Below are 26,434 nucleotides of genomic sequence, written 5' to 3'. Positions count from 1 at the left end.
ACCACAACAATGCGCTCCCTTCCAAATATCAACACAAAAAGCCTCAGCTCGCTGTCTGCGCATGCGCCGTGGGAGGGCTGCCGTTGCGCCGATTGGATGCAGGCTCTTGACGTCACAGACACGCCCCCTTTCCCCTCCTCCTCCGGCTGGTAGTGGGGGGGAAGTTTGAGCTACTGGAGCCGCCGTAATCGATGTTTTAGCGGAGGCGTTATGATAGTAAGGCGGGCTGGGTGCGACTGCGGAGCGGGGCCCCCGGGGAGGGTGTCGTTAGGAAGAAACCGTTCGCTCTGAATTCGCCCTGGGGGGTGGGGGAGCCGGTTTCCCCACAAGCCGGTTTCCTAACGGGCCGGAAGGAAGGGGTAAAGGTGACCGGAAGCTGCACGTGCGGCGGTGCTGCTGCTGCTGTTACACTCCCCCCCTCCCCCCCCCCCGGTAGCAGAGAGGTAAGTGCGGCGGTTACACATCTATCTTTAGGGAGAGGGAATAAGTGACACAGGCGCTTCCTGCCCCTAACACTGTGCGGACTGAAGCATAGCCAGGGTGTTATAGAGCTGGCTACAGCCTATCCATACCATAGGCAGGGGTCGCTTTCTATTGAAGGCTGTCGGGACTTTATGCGATGAAGTGTACATTTTTTTTAAATTATATTTTTATTTCTCCCCTTCAACGTCCACATGGCGCCGTGTTGCCATGACAACGGTCACCTTAGCCTACTTTGACAGCGACATAAGCTGGAAAAATCAAATTGCGATGACTTCCAGCAATCGCGACCAAGCCGTTGCTCCGTCGCGCTTACTATAAGCGCACGCGACGGCGGCAATGCATTTGTTTTGACACGGCGGCTTTGTTGGTGCCACTATAAGCGCAGCCTTATGGCGCCGCAACGTCCCGTTGTCATGGCGACAGGCGTAGCGCCGTACTGTTGTCATAGCAAAGCGAGGCCACGTAGCATCCCCGTTGTCATGGCAGCGCTGCACCATTTTGACATCGCTGAGTCATGTTGAGAAGGACCTTGCAGTGGGGGAGGGGGAAGAGGCCGATGCTGCTTCTGCCGCTGATAGCCTTGGAGATACGTGGCTGAAACCCTGTAGTCTCTTGGTCAAACCCAGAGTGGCGGCAAATTTTGTGGGTATAAAATAGGTGCCACTGCGCCTCTATTCGTGCTAGACGGAGGTACATCCAAGCCATCCCTATGGAAGTCCCATAACATGCAGCTTACCACACACCTCTTTCAGTGTAATAGGCACAGGTGATCTTACAGGAGCCAAAACATATAGTGTACATGCTAAATAGATCTAGTTGGAGGGTATAGTTACACTGTGAGATGGGTATATAAGTCACTGGTTCAGCTTTATTGAACTGTCAGCTGGATAAATAAGGATTGTTGGGCCTTATTTAACTGGCTGCAGAACAAATACAATTTTGTTCACCTATTATTTGCGTAACTTTAATATGACAGTTAACCAATCCCTAATATGCAAACTTAATCCTTTTCTTTTAAAATGCAAAAAAAATTTTTGTGTCAGAACCCCAAATTCTCTCTTGATTTCAGTCCCTAGATGTTGAGATGCCTGGGTAGTATAATGCAGATTCCTGACTATCTGAGACACTTGGTGTGATCCTTGTTACGAGTTTGACTGAAATGTATTTTCTTCAGTGTCTCTTGAGAGAAATGGCGACTACGGAGGTGGAAATGGGCTGGAAGAAAAACCCGGCGCTTAGGAAAAAAAGGGGTAGAGGCGATTCAAAACAACATGAAAGAAGTTTAATGAAAGAAGAGGAACAGCGAGTGAAAAACTTGAGGACACTGGCTGAGAAACCAGAGGTTGAACAATGTTTAGAAGACTTGGTTTTCGGCGGGGAGGATGAATTTGTGGAAAGACTTACTGGGGATTCACAGGTAAGATGATTTTATTTTTTTTAATATTTATTTAAAACTATGCAAACTTTACATGATGAGGCTATTTTGTAGACCCTCCTTTTACACACAAAAGCTGTCACCCGCTGGTACTTTGCTTTTCCTGAACAAATCATGATGTGCGGAAGTTACTCTTGAGAGCTCCAAAGATTTCAGTAGAGAACTTTGAACACTGTTTAAGATTAACAGAGTAACATCACATAAATAGTTGTATAGATCAGGGGAGCGCAAACTTTTTGTGCTGCACCCCCATGTTTTCCCTGCTGCGTCCCCGCGCCCCCCCCCCCCCTACCTTAGAGCTGCGTCAAATGACGATGCGTTTTCATGGCGACGCGTCACAGAGCGACTGAATCTGGGTAAGTAAAGTGTTGCAGAGGCCTCACGCGATCTCCCGGCATTTAATTTAATGGCCTTCTAAATGTTATAATCATTTACAGTATTTATAAGATCAAAAGGGCATTAACATAATAAATAGGAACAGTTTGGTCATTTTGATGTTAAAAGAAACAAACACACCAGTAAGTTATCGTTCATTTGTGAAGCGCCAACATATTCCGCTATGGGGTACAGAGTTATGTATACAGCAGGGCCCCGGGTATATGGCGGGTTCCGTGCCAGAGGCCCGCCGTATAATGAAAAACGCCGGAAAGCGGATCCGGCGATTTTCAGTGCTGCGCATGTGCGACCTGCGGTCTGCGCATGAGCACCCGCCCGTTCTGTGCATGCGCGATTTCAAATTCAACATGGTGCCGCCGTATCAGCGGATCGCCGAGAAGCGGGGCCCTGCTGTATTACATAAACGGTTACTTACAAGTGAGGACAAACGGATACAAAGAGGTAATGAGGGCCCTGCTCATGTAATGATTTCTGGATCAATGCTTCATCCATGTTCTTTTACTTGGTCAGCATATCCCGGATTACCTTTCCTTTCTGTAAAGATGTCCAATATGAACCTTGCACTACAAAGTATCAATATAGTGTTGAGTAGAAACTGTTTGCGGTTTGTCTGTTTTAGACAAGAGAGGCGCCTAGTGGAAATCTTTTAGAGAGTGACTCAGATGACGAGGAAACAGAAAATACATCCCCTTTGGCAAAGAAACCTGCTTGGGTTGATGATGATGAGGTTGAAGAAAGGTACGTTTGGAAATTTAGTTTTTGTCTATATGTACTTCAGCATTGGTAAATGTGGCTCTCTTTAACCAGAACTGGTTCTTTTGTGTAACTCGTGGTCATAAAATGTATTGTGGTTAAAACTTTGCACACCCCTTCCAGAATTGGCTAGTCAAGAGCTATAACATTGGTGGGTTAGCGTACTTGGAGAGTGTTAAATGTTGCATGTTTAATACCACCTAGCAATGCTTATTTGAGTAGCGAAGTAGGGGGGAAAGGACAAGAATGATGCAATGGACTAGACAGAATAGATGTGGGTGGGGAAACCGCGTGGAGTCCTGGAAGTGGGAGTTTGGCAAGCAGGGAGGAACCTATATTAAATACAAATAGTACTAGAAACATTCTAAAGACTAAATTCAATTAGAGTAGAAAGGCGGGATAACAATAGTAGACTGGAAAGAACCTTAAATGCATGCTTTCTCAGGCCGAGTTTATAGTGACTGCGACATTGCGCATCTGTGAGTGCTCAGCTGCTTTCAGAGACAAGTAAATTTTGTTTCTGGCGCGTCACGTGAGCGGTTCGCTCCATGAGGCTGAGTGACGTCATGGCCGCGCCCCCCCCCCCCCCCCCCCGCATGCGCAACCAGCTGGCCAGGAATCACGGCCAAGCAGAGCACATGACGGCACTCGAGCGCCAGAGCGCACGCACCCAGCCTGGCCTCAGCCTTAGAGGAGACCTGTACTTTAAAGAAATTGTTCATTCAACAAGGGCCATGGCCGCCACATGGGCATCTAAAGCACAGGCATCTCCTGCACACATCTGCAAGGCAGCCGTATGGTAATCATTTAACACCTTTATGAAATACTATATGCTGGTCATACAGGCCTCAGCTGACGCAAGCTGTGGTTGTAAAGTACTTCAGTCTGTAGTAACAAAATAAGTATAAGTTGAAATTGATATTGGTGTTGATTATTTGCCCTCCCTTTATTGTATTGCTTGGGTATGTCCCTACAGTGCCGACTGCCATGGGGAGCAGGAAATGAGAAAATGTATCCAACTTACCGTCATTTTGTTTTCCTGCAACCATATGGCAGAGGGCATTATAGTTACCCACACATTATGTTTAATATATATCGGTTATATTTTTAAGCTATGGGGAGATACCGGGTAGTATATGGGTCAGGGTAGTAAGAAAGGCCTTTTTATGGTACTACCTGCAGAATTCAATTTTCTTGTCCTACTCACGCTAAGGGTGGACTTAACCCTACGGTGCCCATTGCCATATGCCATATAAACAAAATGACAGTAAATTGCATAAATGTTCTCTTCTGTTTGCCAAATAATCAGATTTCCAGGTTTTCATAAACAGTCTTTTTTTTTTTTCGAAAAGCTTTGTTCTCGAATTCTGCAATTCCCTTGACAAGCATTTCGATTGGTTGGTTACCCAACTACTCTAAGCTTATGTCTGGAAAATAACTGCTATGCTTTATTCTGTGGGATTTCTGTATTCCTAGTAACTTTAGACATTTGCATTCTACTATGTGTATCTATCTAATTGATACATAGTTGTCTGATATTGCCACTAGTTGAGTTAGGATGCTATTTAAATGCCTCTAGTCTAGCTAATATTTTTTAATCTTTAATTTATCAAAATGTATGGATTTAAAACGAATGTATATTTCTTGATCATGTCTAGCATCGAGATGACTCACCGATATCGGAAGGACATCATGAAAAGTAAATTTGAGAAGACCCTTAGCAAAGAAAAACTCCAAAGCCGACTGCAAGAACAGTACGTGAAACATGAATGAAAAAGTATATTTATGAAAAGCCCGTCTTTCCAGCCGATTTTTGTTTGGCACTAATCATTCTATAAATGACTTCCCTTGCTGACTGCTTGGGACTGCCTGGCTCATCTTCAATTTACAGTTTCTATACTATACAAAAAGAGTCAAGAAACTGAAGATTGGCCATTATACAACATGTTGATTTTGTGATGTTGCAGTTTCAATATATTTATTGGTGTTATTTGAGCTGTTAGAAAAAAGTCTGCTGTATTTAAAAAAAAAATTTTTTTTTTATTAATTTTTTCAAAATTACGGAAGGGGATAGAAAAAGAAAAGGGGGGTACATTGATGCATTTAATCTGGTGAAATCTCAATTAGGGGGAGGATTCAGCATTTGTATGTATATAGTATGATGAACATCAGTTTTGATACAGCATAATCTGCTGTATTTTTAATAGATTTACTAGGAATGCTGTTTGGTATGTATAGCCGTGCTGATTTCCAAAGTCCCTATAGATAGGGTTCCTGACTGGTGGTATAATTTTTCCATAATTGCTGAGGACTTACTAATGGGTATCCTGGCTCAATCTTTAGCAACTTTGCAGAGTTATCTGAGCAGCCAATAGAGTAAAATATTAGATTTACCAGATATATTTATTTTTACACCAAATTAGCATCATGCATGTCACAATAAGCCCCTTCTGTAACCAACTGAATTCAGCTGGGTTTGTGTTTATTTTTATAGGTTTCAGAAAGCGATGGGAGGAATACCATTGTGGGCTTCCAGGGACAAAAAGAGAGACTCAAAAGAAGGTACGTGTTGTTACCTTGGGGACGAGAGAATTTCTACATTTGTTGTGAAATGGGTCACACTGTTGAAATGTTTATTATGCACATAAGTCTTGCTCTTCCTAAATTTAGGCTACAGCCCCAGTCCTCCTGGCTGCACGCGTGCCTGGTGTGCCGCGTGCCTGGTGGCATGGCGGCAACTACAGCCGCGATCGGCGGTTTGTAGGGGCGGGGCATATCTGCCCTGCCATTGGCTGCGCGCCACCATCTGACAGCGGCATGAGAAGACAAACATCTTTGTCTTCCCTGCCAGCGTATGCGTCGCAGCACTGCGCGCCCACACAGCCACTGGGGCCTGCCCCAAAGAGGGGTGTGATGTGTGGTGTGTGGCGCGCAGGCCGTAGTGTGCGCCCCCGTGACTACCGGGGACTCTGCCTTACTGGTGCTATTCTTCTGCATATAAGAGCCAACTGCTGCAGGCTGTTTTAAAGGGGCAGTTCCACGTAGCAGGGCGGAATCATGAAGCAACTCAATACTGTAGTGTAATCTGCTTTCTTAGGCCTGGGACCCGCTGCGCTCGGTGGCGTGGGCGGCAATGTAGCGAGTTCCCCACCAGCAGGGGAATCCTCGCGAGTCGGTCCCGGTCCCCACTGGTTGCACAGCTGACTACACGCTGTGGCGCGTCAGCCGCTAGGAGACACAAGAGAATGGTGTTTCCTAGCGTTGACGCGTGACGTGTGTGGCTGTGAGCCAATGGGGAGGGGAGGCTGCGGGAGGAGGAGAGGCTTCGGGGAGCGGGGAGGAGTGTGGAGTGAAAGCAGCGTGAGTGCCTCTCTGTGTGTGTGTCTGAGTGCGTGAGTGCCTGCCTGTGTGTGTGTATGTGTGTGCCTGTCTGTGTGCGTGCCTGTCTCTGTCTGTGTGTGTGTGTGTGTGTATATGAGTGCGTGCGTGCCTGTCTCTGTCTGTGTGTGTGTGTGTGTGTGTGTGTGTGTGTGTGTGTATGAGTGCGTGAGTGCCTGCGTGTGTGTGTTTTTTTTACTTACCTGCAGCCCGTGGCAGCCCGTGGAGGGAGGGGGGGGAAGAGTAGCGGGTCCCTCCGCTCAAGCCACGCCCCCCCCTCCCTGTCAATCCTCCCACTCCCGCCCACCTCCCGCTCCGGCCCCTCACGTCATGGCCGCGCCCCCTCACGTCATGGCTGCGCCCCCCCCCCCCCCCCCCGACCCGTTTGGCCACGCACCCCCGCTACTACTGAAGTTTCCTGTAGACCGCAGATCGCGGTACAGCGAGTTGCACGCGCCGCCGGCAAGCAAGCCAGCCGTGCGGACGCGTGCAACGGGACCTTAGCCTTAGAAAATATCCAGTCTTCCATAAGGTGGTTTTATTTATTTATTTACACACACACACGCCTTTTTTTGTTCTATTCATTTGCATCCTCTTACAAATGTAAAAAAATATATACCATTTCTCCCGGTCCTTTTGAATTTAAGGAAATTGGTTACTTTTGTTTATCTGTCTAAGGATTGTTTCATAATTCCATACACGCGATGGACACACAACAATCCACCGTTCGTTTTAAGGACTGAAATCTTCTCACGAAACAGTATTTGCAATATTAAACTATTATCTAAAGCTTTTGTTTACCATGAAAAAGTTTAATTTAAAAATACTTGTACTTTTTTTCTTTCAAGGTGTTAAATTACATTTAACCTTTTTAAAGCCACAATTATCACTAAAATGACAGTTCCCCCACCCCCCTATAACTTGGCTGAATTGGCGGGTACCATGTAGCTATGTGGTTAATTAGTTAATATATATTTTTTGTGCTGTAGTTTATTTGGGTGATTAATACATGGCCGTTGGTCGTCATCAATAGAAAGATGTGATTTCATAGCTTGCTATTGGCCGCTAAAGCAAGCCCCTAACCCTGTGACTAACATTCAGTCACAAGGGAACCTGGGAGAACCCCGCTCAGCTCGGGCGGGCCCTGGTTCAAGTTGAAAAGAACGTTAAGTTGGCAGCAGCCCAGATTGCCATTTTAAACATACAACAATACAATGTCCCCTGTCCTAGAAGGGAGGAACATTTCCAGCTTTCAGGAATATGTAGTATCCAGAATAATGTATGACATAGATGTATGTTCTTCTAAAGATCCTCCTGGCATTGAAATGTTAGCTGGGGCATCCATTGGTGTGATTAGCATGTAGTTCACCCATTACTATTTGGAATTGTTATAATTTGACGTCAGTAAGGTTGTTGGCCTGTGCAGTGAGAGATTCCCAGGAGTATTGCCACTTTCCATTATTAGTGACCCTTCGCCTCAACTGCTTACAATCAGACCTGTTTTACAATTTAGTATTTTAAATATGTTTTCAATAACAGAGGAGACTGAATGGAGGGGCATATCGTTCAGACTGCTTCGTTGGTATAACAAATATGTATACCGTTACATAAATTGTATATATTTTCCTTCCACAGATGATGAAAGTGAAGAAGAAAAGGAGGATAATTTGTTGAGTAAAACTGGTAATTTGCTGGCTAAGTCAAGTCACTTACCAAAAGGTATTTTACAGGTAAGAAAACGCTTCCCTAACAAATACTAAATTATACCACGAGATACGGTACCAAAAATGAACGTTCTAGATTTAGTTCCTCCCTGCAGGGCCGCTCTCCTCCACCCGCAGTGCTGGGTGATGAGTTTTTCCTGGGAAGGACATTTCATTTTCATGGTGCGCTTGCTTGCTCGGTTGTATTTAGTGCTAAAGCCAGTGCAGGCTTTATTTCCCAACACCTAGTAGCCTCTTGGAAACGGGTACTTGGAGTAGCGGCATAGTGGGTGGCTGGGGTTGGTTGTGTTGGAGGTAGTGCTCATCGGGTAGATTGGATGAAACGTTACACTGATGTAACTAAATAAACCGCAAGCATTCGTATTACAACTATAGGTAGGTATAGAACACAAGTCTAGAGACACAGCGCCCAGAACACACGAAACGCATCAGAGTATTGTTTGCCTACACCTTTGATCCCTGATTTCACCGTTTTCAATAAATTGCTTTTAATTCATATTTTGATGTGCTGAGCGTCATTTTTTTGCACTGCTTCCCCTACCCTGGGACTACAATATTTGTATTACAACTATTTTGGAGTGCCTGGATATTTTTCTTTGTATTCATATTAACAGACACATAGTAGTTGAGGTTGGAAAAAAAAGTCCATCCAGTTCACCCTATGCTAAATGTAGACGACAGATACTTTTATCCTATATTTGTACTTGCATTATATTGTTCCAGAGGAAGGTAAACAAACACCCCCCCCCCCCCAGTGAAATATTATCCATTGATATCTCATAAGGGGAAAAATAAATTTCTTCATGACTTTTTGTCAATCTGATTTTCTCCCTGGATCAACATCCTTCCCATGTTTACTTATTGGGTATATCCCTGTATACCTTTCCTTTCTGTAAAGATGTCCAACCTTCTTGTTTTTAAAAAAAAAAAATTTAAGCTATATATATATATTTTTAAGCTATATATTGTATCTGCCATCACACAGTCTCCATGGGTAATGAATTCCACATGATAACTGCCCTTACTGCAAAGAATCCTTTCCTTTTGTTGCTGGTGAAATCTCATTTCCTCGAACCTCAAGAGATGACCCCGTGTCGTTTGTTCTGCCCTTGGGATGAATAGTTTTTTTTGAAAGCAATGCATGTTTTTTTTTTTTTCAAAAGCAAGCAATAATCTCACTGTAAACGTAATTGAAAAATGAGGTTTAATACCTACCACTTTTCCAGTCTAACCACCCCTGCCGTAAGCCTTTCCAATAATCTTTGAACTTCCGTGGTACTGTTGCCTGCTCTGCTGTTTGATGCTAAAAAAAAGTTTCGGCTTCCGTTGTTGCTAACACCCACTTGGAAATGAGTACTTGGAACAGATGTAATCTTGTGTTTTCTTATTAAACTCCACTTTGAGTTTCAACCTGGGGGGAGCGGGGGGAGCTGGTTTAATGGGATTAACTGGTTTATTGCAATAATTTTATACATGAATAACATTCTTTCTGCAGATTAAGAGGTGCTTGAATGCTAATCATGAAAGACTTTCTGAGGCAGTACTTACAACTGTGCAATTCCATCCTTTGGCGCAAGTTGTTATGACGGCAGGACTGGACCGTGCTATATCTCTATTTCAGGTAACTTCTAAAAGGTATTAACTGTAAAGGTTAAAGTCAGTGTGGTTAGAACAGAAGAATATCCAGGGGAGCAAAAATGTTGTTCAAGAAATGTGCACATACAGTAGGGCCCCGCTTCTCGGCGATCCGCCAATACGACGGTACCAAGAACGCGGCCGCCATGTCTGCGCATGCGCGAACTCTGACTTCCCTGTTCTGCGCATGCGCAAGAAAGGGGGAGTGGCAGATTTTTGTGCATGCGCAGAAGGGGGGACTGCAAGTCTGTGCATGCGCAGAAGGGTAGGAGACGCCGAAAATCACCGGTTCCGCTTTTTGGCGATTTTTGCTTTGCGGCAGCGCCATGGAACGGAACCCGTCGTATGAGCGGGGGGCCCTGTAGTCAAATTAAAATGCTAATTGTTCTACTACCTGTTGAAGTTGGTATTTATTATTGCTGCTCTTCTAAATTTGGTTTCATCATTTCCCTCCAGGTTGATGGAAAACTAAATCCAAAGATCCAAAGCATTCATTTGGACAAATTTCCCATTTTTAAGGCACAGTTCAGTGCTGATGGTGAACAAGTTATAGCGACAGGAATTCGAAATAAATTGTTTTACGTGTATGACATGATGGGTGGAAACATTATTCCCATACCCAGAATAAGAGGTGAGGTTTTAATGCTGCTTAAGATTTCTATCAATTTTTGTTTATTGGTTTTATCCATCCATTCCATGCGGCCACCCAAGTTGAGATACTAGTAGTTCGGCTTCAATTTGGTTGAATGACTTATCTGTAATGTTCAAGAGATTCAATATTTTAAAAAGTGAAACCTAATTATGTACAGTTGTAATAAAAGATGATTGTTGCGCTGGAAACCGTTTACTATGCGTCTCAGAGAAGAGGGGAGTGTATTTTGCTTTTACTCGTGAAATATTAACGTAACGAGCTGGTGCTAGAAGTACATGGCCTCCGTGTTTTTGCTGGCGGTCGTTGCTTGCACCCGAGATGCTTCATCTGGGAATACCTGTCCTTGGATGTCTATACGACTTTTTCGTGAAATAAAGACTTATGATGATAAAATAATTTTGTTGCTTAATTATCACAGTAGCTGGGTGCTACAATTAGAAAAGAGCAACTTACATTTTCCAAGTCTCTTTTGTGAGGGTTTAGTTATAATACAAGAAATACAACACATGGCAGTATCCAGTGCTTTCAAAAACTCTGACAGAAGTCAAATAGATATTTGATGTCTTTTGAACGATGGAGACAATGCACAATGTTTTGGGGAAATCCCTTTAGGTATTAAAACGTAGATGTGACAAATATAAAGTCAAGGTGAACTTTATATACAGCGAGTAGGGAAGCTAAAAGTGCAGGACCTAATAATCTGTTTAATATTCCACCACACTTGTTTTAACATTCTTCCTGCAAAGGTCCACACGTGCCGATCTCCCACGATAGGTAAGATACAGCCCCTTCTCCAAGGGAAGCTCAGTAAATGTAACTGTAGAGACTCTAAAATATGAGAGTCATGAATGAGGTGAAATGGCATCGGGTCCCATAAACCTATTGAGGTAGGTTTAAAAAAAAAAAAATAAAAAAAACCCCCGTTCTAAGAGGAAGCTTTATCAGTAGGAGCCATTAACCTTTGTTAATGCCGTGGCAAAATTATGCTATTTTCTACCTACAGAGTTTGGCAAGTGTTTATCTGCCAGAATAGGTAAGCGAGAGCCCCTTCTAAGGCTGCGTCCATAGGACTGCAGCCGTGCGGAGGCGCGCAGAGGCTGAGGGAAAGCGGGTGCTTTCCCTGGCCTTGGTCCGCGCGCCGTCCGGGGGGGGGGGGGGGAGGGAGCTGTGACGTCACGGAGCTGGTTCGCCCTCATTGGGCGAACCGCTCATGTGACCGGCCCTGCGCTCCCGTGAGCGCCAAATCTAAAAATTTAATAAGACACACGCGTCCGCGCGCTTGCGGAAGTGTGCGCGAGCCCCTGCTAAAGCCGCTCTCATTGCGGCTGCAGGGGCTCACTGAGAAGCGTCAGCACGGGTCAGTGCCTGACCCTGGACGCAGCCTAAGAACGGAAGCTGATCAAATGGGACCGTAGAGAGTAAAAGATTGTGTACCTACTTGTTGCCGGAGAGAAAGCGCCTTATTGAATGCTAGCTTAAGGAACTTCATGTGACAATTGGTGTTAACTTTGCATTTAACAGTACTGAAGACTTTCAGGAATTCTACTTAATTACAATGTATAATGCAAATACATTGTATGTTGATCTCCACAAGTCTCTCTTCCCACTATCTTGGTCTATAAAGATAGACAATAAGTCACTAGGGTGTTTTTTCTTCTTGGTATTTGGTGACTGACCCCTATATATAACGAATCACGCAATGATGATACTAGACGTAAGAGTGACCTAAATAACGACCCCTCAGCTGTGACCGAAAGAATAGACAAGGACTCGGATGGAATCATTATATAAAGTTCACCTTCAGTTTGTATTTGTCACCTGTACGGGTTTTCACCTGAAATTATTTCCAGAAACGATGGGCATTGTCTTTTGTCGCAGCGTTTTTGATTGCTACAGGACGATGTTCTCTATTGAAGTCTTTTGAAGTTTTATGCAGGGATTCTCGCTTACCAGCTATAGCACCAACCGCCATTTTTGAACGGAGTGGGGTGCGCCTATCCCATTTTTAAGTATCTAGTGCATAAAATGAACATCTTCAGTGGCCTGGAAATCAAAAAGGGAAAGGCTGTACAGGCGGTCCTCGGTTATCCAACGGAATCCGTTCTGGAAGTAGCGTTGGATAGTGAAACTGTTGTAAAGCGAGTCCCATGTTAATCAGTGGCGGTGAGCGTTGGATAACGCATTCCGGCGTCGGATAACGGCCCGTAGGGTTGCATTGTAAAGCGTTGGATATGCCATTCATTGTAAAGTGAAATGTTGGATAACGAGGACTACCTGTAGTAATGTAAAACGTCAGGGTTTCTTAATTTCAGCAGGCGAGGCAGTTTTCAGATATCATTTCTGTATGTGATGTTTTGTATTTACCTTTTGTATGTATCATTTTATTTATTATGGAACCAACTAGGTATACAGCACACAAAAAAAGACCATTGTATGTGTGGCTTTGGTGGTGTGAGATGAGTCAGGTTCTTAACATTTTTCATTTATGTGGCATTTTCTTTTAAATTTGCTTTGAGGGTGGGGAGGTGCTTACCATATATACAGAGCGCAAGGGAGTTTCGCTGCCGTGAGGAGCGAGGTTTTAGGCAAGCGATTAGTAGAGGTGGAAAGGAGAGGGTTACGAAGGGGGGGCGGGGGGGTGTTTTATTTTATTTTTTTAAACCATGGACATACCAATAGATTTGTATAGCAGTCTTTCATTGAAATGAGGGTATTTAAAAAAAAATGAAATCCGTGCTTTGTGTGTAGTTTTTTTTTTTAAGAGTGAGAAGCCGAAACAGTCCTATTCCACCAGCAATCATAAGGTTAAAATGTATATAATGTGTAAAAAAAAAAAAAAACTCTTGATGTAGGTTATGAATTTTAAATATATTTGAAAGCGTTTTTTTGTGTTCCAGGCTTGGAGGAGAAATGTATTCAGCAGTTTGAGGTATCGCCGGACGGGTCATTACTTCTGCTAAGCGGCTCTGCGGGATATTTACACTTGCTGTCTATGAAGGTAGCGTAAACTTTGTCATTGTCTCTAAAAGCTAATAAGAAGGAAAAAAAAGGGCTATATTTCAGGGTTTTTTTATTTATTTTTTTAGTTTATTATATTGACAAGTAGGGCAGCTCTCCTAGGCCATTGTTATGGTGGGGTGTGTGTATGTACAGATATAGCAAGACTCGCGCTCTCTGTGACTCTGTGATCGCGCCCCCCCCCCCCCCCCCGGGGTATAAGCGCAGTAACACCTGTGGCCCGCAAGGACTGACGGTGCGAGGCACCATGCCTTTGGATGGGCCTCCTCCGAGCCATCCATTGCTTGATAGACAATGAGCTGGGGAGAGAACAGCGCTACTCGCCTGTCAGGTGAGGAGCGCACTCTCTTGCTTTTTTATTTTGTATACATAAGTTTTGAAGCAGGGAGTCTCCAGAGCTGAACTTTAATTGCCGCTCCGGGGACACCCCTGCACCCCGAAATACGAGACATCCAGAGGGGGTGCCGGTAACTCGGCGCTGTTTTTAAATTGTCCCGGTTACGTGGGCCGTGATGCGGGAGATACCGGCACCCTTTACGGATGTCTGAACCTCGGGAAGCAGGGGTGCCCCAGAGCTCAAATGAAGGGTGTTCTGCTCCACGGACACCCCCTGCTTCAATCCTATGTACAAATATATATCTATCTATCTATATATCTCAGCACGGGGAGACAGAGAGAGAGACTGCTTCTCTCTACTCGCTTACGGAGTGGTGGCTGGCCCGGTAGTATTAATGCTGCGGGGGTCCCATTCAGAAGCAGTGACCACCGTCGTGTTAATCCTTCTGGGAAATGTACTGTCCTCTTGGCCGTGAAAGCTGCAGCCGTCCTCCATCCGCATTAGCTGCTTCAAATGGTGGCTTCGAAGGCAGGAAGTCTGGCTACATCGGTATAATATTTGAATACACAATACACAATGTGCACCAAGTAAAAACACACTGAAAAGTGAACCATACAACCTCATTATTTAAAATGAAGATGCTACATATACTATAGCTTTGTTTTTTTCTTTAGCTTCCATTAGCTTTGTACAGGGCAACATTTAGTTAACTTCTGCTGTAGTGTTTTTATTTTTATTATTGATTAAGGAAATGTTTAAAGGTGCTTTTTATACCTGTGATTCGGCACCATTTATAAATATGAAACAAATCCTAGTCTATCAATGGCAGTCAGCGTGATATCACGCCCGATCTGTCAGTCTCGGCCATTGATTTGCAGCCGCCGCAGGTTCGGGTGCTGTGCTTTGCATCGCTCTAACGATTTCTGCCCTTTTCTTCTGTGTAATAATCACAGAAATGACTCATTTCTTAAGGGTTACACTAAATGGCCTCAATGCCATTCTGTTTAAATGCCTGAATTTCTTTAAGGTGTTTTATATAGAATGTGAAATATCTAATGTCATGTTCAATGATCATTAAAATAAAGTTTTCACTAACTTATGAATACTTTTTTGTATTGTAGACAAAAGAACTGATCGGCAGTATGAAGATGAATGGAAAGTCAGTAAGAGCCGTCTTTTCCCCAGATAGCAGTAGAATCTACTCAAACTGCGGTATGTAGAATGTGTTTTATGTAAAGACATGGAATATATTTATTTATCAAGTACAAATGTGGCAGGCAGATTGTTACTATGTTACTGAGATGTCTTACTATGCCTCCACTCTCAAACGTTCTGATTAGCCACAAAGTGCATCGGCCAAGACCAATCCTGAACCGGCAATCCCAGTCTACATTAAAAATTTTTGGGGTGAGCCATGTTGTTTTTAGCTCTCGGTACACCCCCCTGCCTGGTACCCCCCCCGTTCCTGATAAACCAGTGAGTATTGTTACCAGTGGTACTTGTGGATATTTAAACAACTGTCTGTTTGGAAACTGCAACCGTTGACGTTAGAGATTCCTTCTGGCCCCTGCAACATATGATGTGGTGACCCTATTAATTTCCCTTCAATGAGCTTTAACACCAGTAACTATGCCAATAAGTATATTAAGATCAGATGGGTACCCAGAGTTAAAAATAAAGAGGTTCAACACCGGAGGGTCCCCTGGTTTTAGTAATGTAAACAAAAAAATAGGCCTAACATCAGCCCTTGTCGATCACTGTCTTCTAGGTACTTCTGTTATGAGCGCCTCTCCTACACCGGACTCCCACAGACACACCACCCCACAGACCCCACGCGCACGCAGACCCCACGCGCACGCAGACACCACACCCCCACACACACCACACCCCCACACACACCACACCCCCACACACACCACACCCCCACACACACCACACCCCCACACACACCACACCCCCACACACACCACACCCCCACACACACCACACCCCCACACACACCACACCCCCACACACACCACACCCCCACACACACCACACCCCCACACACACCACACCCCCACACACACCACACCCCCACACACACCACACCCCCACACACCACACCCCCACACACCACACCCCCACACACACCAACCCCCACACACACCAACCCCCACACACACCAACCCCCACACACACCAACCCCCACACACACCAACCCCCACACACACCAACCCCCACACACACCAACCCCCACACACATGCACGTAGACACCACGGCCCCCCACACACACACTACACACATCACCCTCCCCCCACACACCCCCTACACACACCACCCCCCTACACACACACCTCCTCCTACACATACACACCCCACACACGCGTGCCCCCCTACACGCGCGCACACCCCTTTCTCCCACCCAAACACACACATTTCTCCTCTCTCTCTCTCTCTCTCTCTCTCTCTCTCACTTACACTCTCACTTACACTCTCACTTACACTCACACTCACTCTCACACACACACACACACACACACACACACACACACTCTCACACACACACACACACACACACACACACACACACACACACACACGCTTGGCCTTTAATTTGATGGAAACTTAAGACTGTCATTTAGGTACAAAACACATTTTGTACATTTAAAGGTTTTGGTCACTTCAATATACATGTGGCCTAAAGCTGTTTTCTCAATACTTGCTTACATTAATGTGCAGTAGAGAAATACTTGGCACTCCCACTGTTGAGAACACTAACACTAATTACTCTTGGCCATCTGTTTCGGTATATTTGTTTTTTTTAGATGACGGGGACGTGTATGTTTGGGATGTGAAAAGCAGACGGTGTGTGAACAGGTTTCTCGATGATGGTAGCTTGTGTGGAACATCTATTGCTGTGTCTAAAGATGGTCACTATGTAGCCTGTGGGTAAGTGTGCCTTAAATCTGCTGTTGAATACTTGGTATGTTCATTGAAGGATTTCCATGCTTCATTTATAATGCATACTTGAGAATGCCACTCAATGCACATCTTACAACATGTATGTTGTTGGAGCAGCTGTTCCAGGGAGCATACCACTGTGGGAAGTGTGAGCATTTGGTCTGTTTGGAGTCTCAGATTGCTGATCTGAAGAGGAAACTTGCCATATTGAGCGACATCGACAATCTTGAAAGGAGTTTAGTGCTCACTGAGCAGGCCCTGGCTGGGACTAGTGGTGCAGAGGGTGAATCTGTGAGTGTGGGTCAGGAACAGGTAGGTAGCTGGGTAACAGTTACAAGGGGAGGCTGGGGGAAGAGGCAGGCCAGTTCTGAGCTGACACAGCCAAATAGATTTGCCAGACTGAGTGAAGATATTGTGGGTGTCAGACAAGGCTGGGGAGGCTGATTTCTCTAGCAGCCAGGGGAATAGTTTCCTCCAGCACAGAGAGGACTCCGAGACAAAGAAAGGTTGTGGTGGTAGGGGATGCCATTGTTGGGAATCTAGATGGGGCAGTCTGTTGCTATGAATGCATTAAACGAACAAATGATTTGTTGTCTCCCGGGGGCTCGAGTTCGGCAGATTGCGGATAGTGTAGACAGATTGTTGGGAGGTGCCTGGGACTGACTCAGCTGTCTTGGTACACATTGGCACCATTGACAAAGTTAGAGAACGATGGAGTGTCCTAAAAAATTGTTTGTGATCTAGGCCTATACAGATATGATATAATGGTTCCAAAGTACCCCTATTATTGCACTCAAAACCTAATGTAGTAATATTTCAGGACTGTAATAGCCCTTCAGGTAATATCTGATTGGCAATCATAAATGATCAAATGGACCAGCAAATATAGTAAAACCAAAAAATAACAAAATTATTACATCCAAATTCTATAATAATCAAATGAAGTATTTACAATGGAAATGCATACAATCCCTCGCTAATGTCTATATAGTATGCATATGTACCAGCAGGGCAATGGTAAAAGGGAGTGGGAAGTACGGAGTGGCTCATTGAGTAAAGACACTGACTCTAAACAACGACGCTGAGTTTTAATAAAGGCAATCTGGTTCAATTTCTGGTGTCTGCTCCTTGACCTTGGTCCAGTCATTTTATCTCTTTGTGCCTCCGGGACCAAAATCCTAGGTTGTAAACTCCTCTGGGCAGGGACTGTGTGTGCAAATTGCCATATGCTGCGTGTTGCGCACTGTACTGTAGTTGTGAAGCTCTCTGCGTTCCATTGGGAGAAAGGCGCTATATAAAATAGTGTTTATTAAACATAACTATGCCCCTCCTATAAAGCATTAGTAAAACCAGTGAACTATATTCTGTAAATACAAATATAGGATAAATTATCTGTTGAATAAATTTAGCATAGGTTTAACTTGATTGACATGTGTTTTTTTCTTTTCTTCCAAACTCGTCTACTATGTAACTATGTAGCCAATCCATTTCGTGAATAAAACGTTTTATTGAAATGGGTTCCAGAGAAGTTTTTATGGAGATATTTGTTCTTTTCTGACCTCTTAGGTTCCCGTTAAATATTAGCATGCCAAAAATAGCACCCAGTTTAAATTCCTAAATGTGCAGCGATGTCCAAGTTGAAAATCTTCAGAATTAGGGCTCCAAGTTTTATCACAGGGGTTGCTTTATTCCCAGGGGAAACATCGATTTAGGTGAAACATTTTTAATAAATCCCTTTTGTGGAATTGATGTTGTAATAGGCGCAAAGTTCACCTTTCCTGTCTTGCCTTTAAATTCTTTATGGGCAAGCTACCCAGCTACCTGAACGAGCCCCTCACCCCTACCACATGCAGCACTCATCACCTGAGATCTGACTCCAAAAGACTGTTCATGGTCCCAAGGCTCAACAAAGTATCCTCCTTCTCTTACCGTGCACCCCAAAACTGGAACAACCTACCAGAGACTCTCACATCCACCACCAGCTTAAGTTCTTTCAAATCTAAGGTTGTCTCACACTTTTATCTGGTCTGTAACTGTTTCATACGCTCATAATATATATTTTCTTTAACTGTGCACGCAATGTCTTTTATATAATGTATACCCTGTTCATTTATGTAACTGTACTTGTAACCATGTATTATTTGTCTTAACTCTGTGCCCAGGACATACTTGAAAACGAGAGGTAACTCTCAATGTATTACTTCCTGGTAAAATATTTTATAACTAAATACTCAGATTGACATTTCATGTCCCCTCTTGTGGATTTTCTGCATTACCATCTTAATGCCACCCCGCTGCAATTGGCAACAGTTAACTTTGTCCTTGCAGTTTAATTATTTAATTGTTGCTATGTATGGTTATCTTTATTTATATAGCGCGATCCCTGTACACAGCGCGGTGCAGCAGTAATACACGTGACATAATATAGCACATTATGGGAATAAACACTTGAGATATAAAAGTAACATTAGGAAACAGGAGTCCCTGCCCCGAAGAGCTTACAATCTGTGGTTATAAGGGAGAATTTACAGAGACAGTAGGAGGGTGTTATGCGTCTGCAAGGTGCCACGGTGAGTGCATCCGAGATGTATAGTATCAGTCAGCAGAGCTACCCATATTCTTCGTTAAAGAGGTGTCTTTTTAGATCGGTTTTAAAAGTGGAGAGAGGGGGACACCAGTTGGATATTGAGGGGAAGGACATTCCAGAGGCGTGGGGTAGTGATGATGTTTTGGGGGTGAGAGGGCTTTAGATACAAAGGGGGCAGAGAGAAGATATCCTTGAGCAGAACGCATGAGTTGGGCAGGTGTATAGCGAGAAATTAGGGCTGAGATGTAAGGAGGGGCAGAAGAGTGTAAAGCTTTAAAAGAGAGGAGGAGAATTGAGTGAGACGCAGTTGAATTGGAAGCCCGGAGAGTAATTTCAGCAGGAGAGATTTAGGAGAGAATAAAGTGATTCCAGCAGCAGATGGCATCGTGGCTCTTTGTAATTTTACATTTTTTGCCTTTTTCTTCTATGTAAGAGAAATTGGGTAGTGTGAAGATATGGAAAGATTCATTTAGATTTCTGGATTCTGGCTTTCCAATAATGAACTGTAATCTTTGAAACATAGATACATTGGGCCTGTTTTGCTTTACTATGTACCACACAGATATATAGAGGTATACATATACATGCTTTAGAGAAACCATTAAACTCTATTACTATAATGTGCCATATTTCTTTTGCGCCCTGTGACCTAGTCAGTACTTTATGTCAATATTAAAACAAGACAGCACTTTTTATAGTGATTTTATTTGTCTTTTCCCTAATTCTTCTATGATCGTAATATTATTTATTTTGCCATTTTGTGATTTAAAGTTTTTGACAAGATATTCCTCCAATAGTGTTTTTGTTTTTTTTAACAAACCTTTTCTTTGGTGCACGTTTTACCGCAAAATGTTACATTCATTATTCACATTAGTGAGTAACAAGGGAAGGAGAGGGAGTTAGTTGGTATGATGCCTTTTTATTGGACCAACAAGTAGCTGATTTTGTTACAATCTTTCGAATCTCCGTGTTCTTCATTGGGTATGGCAGAAATACAGAAACACAATATTGTATACTGTACAGTGTAAGAGGTATATCTGGTTGTGAGCATCTTAGTGAGTGTAAGATTGTCTTATTTGAGCTGTCTAATCTGAAATGTCCATCTTACTACATGTAAGAGTCACACTCATATCACCCAATGCAGTGTATAGGACCACAAGTCTATACTTCACTTCATCGTCTTTTAAACCAGATAATCCATAAATTAGGTATCCACCCTGAAGGGGCGTCTAGTGTTATCAGCTCCAAGAACCCCATAGTTCCCAAGATGCATACCTGGAAAGGTTGTACCGTCCCGTCCAGGGGAAACAAAATGGTGGTTAAAATGTATGTTTAAAGGGATGTAATTGCCAATGCTACTTTCGCTCGCTTAAGTATAGACAAATGTTCACCCGGCGCTCTAAATGTTTAAAGTAATAAAGTGCTTATTGTGCACAGAATAAATTGAGCATCATACTTCAATGCTCAAAGTGCAATGCAGTGCAAAAACTGTGAATACAGTGCAATAAACGTGATAAACGACTCCCGTTGTCTTCGCTCTACCCTCTAAAGACCCTCTTTCAGGGTCCTATGCAAACGCTAGAAAGGAAGAGGGGAGCGCTGACAAAGGGACACAGATAAGCAATGCTGTGAGTACTGTGCAAAATAACAACGAGGGTCAGATCTCACAGGACATGCTGGATATCTTCAGGCACAGATGTGTGACGCCTCTTTGAACACCGTGTTGTAGTCACATGTGGATAAGAGAAATGATTGCAGGATAGTGCAGGCTGTAAAACAGTGTATTGACCGTATAGACAAAAGTCTAAATCACACTCTCATTTAAAACCTCGCAAACGGGCATTGTACGAAAAGCGAGTGCCGGTCAGGGGGTGGGTCCGGTCTTGCTGATATTCTGGGGGTCTCTGAGGCGGTGTCTGTTGCTTTGATTGGGGAACTGATGCACAGTCTGTCCCCCAAACACTCCTTCATATTGTTTTTATGCACAGTACACACAGTATTGTTTATCTGTGCCCCTTTTGCTCCCCTCTTCCATTTTATTTTTTTTAAATCGTTTCCCTCAATTTAAGCAATGTTGAAAGGATCAAACCCCTTTTTTTATTTGTACATGTTTGTGAAGCAGGGGGTCCACGGAGCTGAAATTAACACGGCGCATTAGATAGGCGAGGTAGTTTTGTGAATTGTCTTGTAAGAAAACCAACCCCTCTTTTTAAGGTTTAATGTCGGAATAGTTTTTCAGATAAAAAAAAATTCTAATGGAATGTTCTCTTAGGTCAAACTCTGGGGTCGTGAATCTATACAACCACGATGACTGTCTACAGGAGGCCAACCCAAAACCAGTTAAATCTATAATGAACTTGGTGACCACTGCAACCTCCTTGGTATTCAATGCGAAAACAGAAATTCTAGCAGTAGCTTCAAACACAACTGACGAGGCTGTTAAATTGGTAAGTGCAAATTGTTTTCCTTAAACTTAAAGCCGTCACAATGTAATATGTGGCACAATATTTGCAGCCTCCTTAACATGATTAAGTCAGATAATTAACGCATGTGTGGACAATGTAGAAAACTGGATCCATTTTTGAGTCTTTTTATTTTCTTCTTTGCCGACAACATTGACATTTTGCAACAAGTCTTAAACCTCATGTGGGTATTTGCGTCTCTTAAGCCCAGATTTCACGTGCCCGTGCGAGCGCTATGTTCAGGCATGGGGGTGTTTTTGTAAGATATGCATGTTTGGTAGAAATATAGATTTTTCTCTTTCTAGTCTCATTTGTAAAGTAAATGGTTTTTAAGGATGTGGTTTGACAACCGGTATTCCCCCCCCCCTCTCTCTCTCCCGAAAAACGTTTTAGCTTCGAAGGTGTCAGTCATGCGCACTAAAAGAATGATCCATCAGTGTTCAAGTGTATGACCATTAACTCTACTTGATCATAGTGGTTGTGTACGAGGCAGCGTTGCATGTCATCAATCTTTTTGGGTTGTAATGCAACAACCGGCCAGATATTTGAAGCAGCAGCAGAGTTGGGTGTGAGGCTGAACCAGAAGATCATTCATTTGATTGTAGTCATATGACAAATAAACTAAAATCTTCCTCTGAGATGCTGTAGATGAGGTCAGGGGTGCACAAAGTTTTAATCCGGTGCCCCCCCCTCCTGCTCAGCTCCGGCATCAAAGGACGTTGCGGGGTCAATGTGACGTCACGTGACCCCGCGGAGTCATTTGACGCCGGTTACCATAGAGATGCGTCGCCGAGGATCAGGTGGGAGAAGTTGCAGAGGCCTCGCGCAGTCCCCCCATGCACGTAACTTAAGTTCCTTGGGGGAGAGCACAGGACCTCTGTAGCCGGCCGCGCACCCCTAGATTAAGTCGTGTAAACTATGAACATAAGTGTGGTGGGCTGGGGGCGCCTCTTGTAAAAAATGACTGGCGAATGGACATTATTCATAAAAAAAAAAAAACATGGCTTACCGGTTTAATAAATATATGGTGAGAAGATACTAAAGAAGCAGGTAGACCAGGCGTGGCCAACTCCAGTCCTCAAGTGCCACCAACAGGTCCGGTTTTAAGGATCCATCTGCTTCAGCATAAGTGGCTGTCGTTGGTTGAGCCTCCTGTCCTGAGGCAGGGAGATCTGTAATACCTGGCCCGTTGGTGACCCAGTTTTATCTTTCAACCCATTATCCTCTCTACGTTCCAGCACCACCCTGTCCTGTATTCGGTATTTGCACATGTTCTTTCTACAAACATGTCAACGTAGGAATGCAGACTTGATTTTTTTTTTCCTGTTTCAATTATGCATCCAAAATGATACTGATTTATTTAATGGGGTGTTTTTTTTTTTTGTTTTTTTTTCCCCAAACAGGTTCATATTCCTTCATTTAGTGTTTTTTCAAACTTCCCAGTACAAAGTAAGAGAAAAACCATTCACTTGGTTCGAGCAATGGATTTCTCCCCTCAAAGTGGTTTCTTTTCTATGGCGAACAACAAAGGCGAAGCTTTATTGTACAGGTTGGTTATCTGGGGGTTTAAACGATCGTGCATGTGCTAGAAATTAAGTTTTTAAATGGCAAAATATCTCCCCCGTTTATTGCATTATCAAAATAAAGATTGGTGTGTTGGCCGAAGTACTAAGGGATGAGAGAACTCTGTTGCATCAAAGCACTGGTAAAGCAGCCAGGAGAGTTTTAGTTCGACATAGAATTTGATGGCAGATAAGAATAACCTGGCCCACCGTGTCTGCCCATTTTTCTATCTACTGTAAAAACTCAGACCCTATTTGATCCCTGGCTTTATTGCGGATTGCTTCATGTTCATGTTTACATCCGTTTCTGCGACCTTTCTGTTCAACAATGAAAGCTTAAGCCGTTTTAGTCTAGTGACGTAACCTTGCTGCACTTATGCAGAATGTTGCCATATATTTTGTTAGAGCTGCAAAAGCACAGAACACACAGCAACAGCCAATAGTCATTTAGCAAAGCGGGGTCTCCATTTGATGTTTAATGGGAATTAGAGAATATATGGGCTAGGCATGTAGGGATCGGGAGTCATTGGAGATCTTTAAAAAGGTTACAATCTTCTTTTGTAAGGACAAAATGAGCGTACAGTCAAACATGCATTAAAAATAACCGTTTATTTTGAAAGGGGAAATTCTACAATAATCCAAGATTTATCAAGTTTTTTGTTTTTGTTTTCCCCCCCAAGGTTAAAACACTATGCAGATTTCTAACACCGCACATCAGAAGGTAAGTTGTTGCAATGACAATATTGATGCTTTGCCAAGGGATAGGAAAGGAATTCTCCGTTTTGTTGTTTCACCCCCATTACTCTCACCATGTCCTTGCCTGCCTTTCCGTACCCATTGCAAATCAAGTACATATAGTGGTGTTAGCCTATACTGTACCCATTGCAAATAAAGTACATATCGTCGTGTTGGCCCATACCGTACCCATTGCAAATCAAGTACATATAGTCGTTAGCCCATACTGTACCCATCTACTATATATTTTTGAAAGCACTGTATGCCTGTCTGCCTGTCCTGTGTCCCTAGCGGCAATCGCATTGGAGCTTTGGCCCGTCACTCCGCCTCAGGCCAATGAGATGGCTCTCTTGGCCTGCCCGCCCCCGCACACCTCTCATTGGCCTGAGGGGGAGTGACGGGCCAAAGATCAGACACACACACAACACACACACACACACACACACCCCTCGCCCCCCACCCAGGTAAGTCACACCACTGCGCGTCCCGCTTCAACTTATGGCCCCAGTAACTCACCTATTTCAGGCGCACACAGGCCCACGCACAGGCCCCACACACACAGGCCCCACGCACACAGGCCCCACGCACACAGGCCCCCCACACACAGGGCGCTTCCGCCTCCGGCACCCGGCCAGCACATCGGGGGACCAAGCGGTCGCCCGGCGGCCGGGGGAGATCGAGTCACGGGGAGCGGGGGAGATCGAGTCACAGGGAGCGGGGGAGAGAGCCCCGAGTCACGGGGAGCGAGTCACGGGGAGCGGGGGGGGGGGGCGAGCCCCGAGTCACGGGATACCAAGAAGGGGGAGCGGCCAGCGGGGGGACGGACGCCCGGGGGGGGGGCATGCGGATACATAAATTATGACAATACATATGCCCCCTGCTCTCCACCCACCCCCACTCCCCTCTTTCCCCCCTTTCCCACCCCTCTTTCCCCCCTTTCCCACCCCTCTTTCCCCCTTTCCCACCCCCATTCCCCTTTCCCCCCCCCACTCCCCTTTCCCCCCTCCCCTTTCCCCCCTTTCCCACCCCACTCCCCTTTCCCACCCCCACTCCCCTTTCCCACTCCCCTTTCCCACCCCCACTCCCCTTTCCCCCCTTTCCCACCCCCACTCCCCTTTCCCCCCTTTCCCACTCCCCTTTCCCCCCTTCCCCCCTTTCCCACTCCCACTCCCCTTTCCCACCCCCACTCCCCTTTCCCACCCCCACTCCCCTTTCCCACCCCCACTCCCCTTTCCCCCCTTTCCCACCCCCACTCCCCTTTCCCCCCTTTCCCACCCCCACTCCCCCCCTCCGCTCCCCTTTCCCTTTCTATTGTTCCACGATTTATAAATAATACTACCTATTACGGATTTACATCCCGGGCAACGCCGGGTCTCTCAGCTAGTTGCAAATAAAGTACATATCGTCGTGTTGGCCCATACTGTACCCATCGCAGAATGTTTATTCCTACCGTTACTCTCTCAATTTTAATGGGCGTTCCCATTTGTCTTATAATAGAAAATGTGGACCATTAAAACAATCTGTAAATTGTTTTCTTAATTGTTTACTTTATGGATGACTACTTTGGTTTAACATTTTGGCTTTCTTTAGAGATTAAGAACTTTCCTTTTTTCGATAGGCTCATGAAGATACTTGTCCTTGAATCCCGGAGAAATCGTCACGAGAGGGGGAGGGGATGTGTGGATACTTCACCTATACATGTTCTAGCTCATCGCAATCATCATCAAATGATGTTTCATCTTACAAAATACATTTTTATAATTATTTTAAACATTTGTCTAAAAAAATTGATAACCCATTAAAGCCTACTGTGTTCACTGAATAATTGTATTTGTTTCGCTCTTTTATATTTACGTGCAAGGGCAAATGTGAAAATGACTTGTTGAAAAATATATACAGCTCAACCCCCTTATAATAATGTACAATTGTATGCATTATACAATAAAGTATTTAAGACACCAATAATCGTGTTGTAAAGTATTCATAAATACGAAAATTGGGAGCCACGCTTGCACCGCGTAATAAGCGGATTCGCGTTGTAGCGGATCGCGTTATAACGGGGGTTGAGCTGTAGTAAAAAAAGAAAAATCTCTCTCCCTCCGATTTAAATTCCCACTCGCATGGGTTTTTACAGAAACAATAACATTTCTAAATATCTTTAAAATTGTAACATTACCATACCAATTTGCCTAATCTTAATGATCACTTATCTAATGATATCTCTACCCCCCCCCCCCCCATCAACAAACTTGTTTGTGGTCTGGACAAGTTTGTTGTAAAGGTAAAATACCATGTTCCCTGCAATTGTTTGCAAAAGCAAAAAAAAAAAAACA

The 26,434-nt window shown here is 44.2% G+C and overlaps 1 protein-coding gene across 2 annotated transcripts; it reads left to right on the top strand.

Moving 5' to 3' along the window:
- The first annotated feature begins 147 nt into the window (after positions 1-147).
- On the top strand, positions 148-25,926 carry UTP18 (UTP18 small subunit processome component). 2 transcript variants are annotated; one of them, XM_075579867.1, is made up of 15 exons: positions 148-443; positions 1,658-1,900; positions 2,934-3,052; positions 4,726-4,821; positions 5,562-5,629; positions 8,081-8,175; positions 9,665-9,790; positions 10,261-10,435; positions 13,354-13,454; positions 14,933-15,023; positions 16,620-16,743; positions 21,615-21,789; positions 23,208-23,353; positions 24,047-24,087; positions 25,720-25,926. In XM_075579867.1, exons 2-14 carry the CDS (start codon positions 1,673-1,675, stop codon positions 24,069-24,071), a joined length of 1,569 nt encoding a protein of 522 aa, XP_075435982.1. In that variant the 5' UTR covers positions 148-443; positions 1,658-1,672; the 3' UTR covers positions 24,072-24,087; positions 25,720-25,926. The 2 variants fall into 2 exon arrangements, with proteins under 2 accessions (XP_075435982.1, XP_075435981.1); XM_075579866.1 differs by having other exon boundaries at positions 149-216.
- The last annotated feature ends 508 nt before the right edge of the window (positions 25,927-26,434 follow it).

The sequence above is a fragment of the Ascaphus truei genome, chromosome 22, assembly GCF_040206685.1.
Source record: "Ascaphus truei isolate aAscTru1 chromosome 22, aAscTru1.hap1, whole genome shotgun sequence".
In the NCBI taxonomy this organism is placed as follows: domain Eukaryota; kingdom Metazoa; phylum Chordata; class Amphibia; order Anura; family Ascaphidae; genus Ascaphus; species Ascaphus truei.
This window is presented reverse-complemented; position numbering and strand designations above follow the sequence as displayed.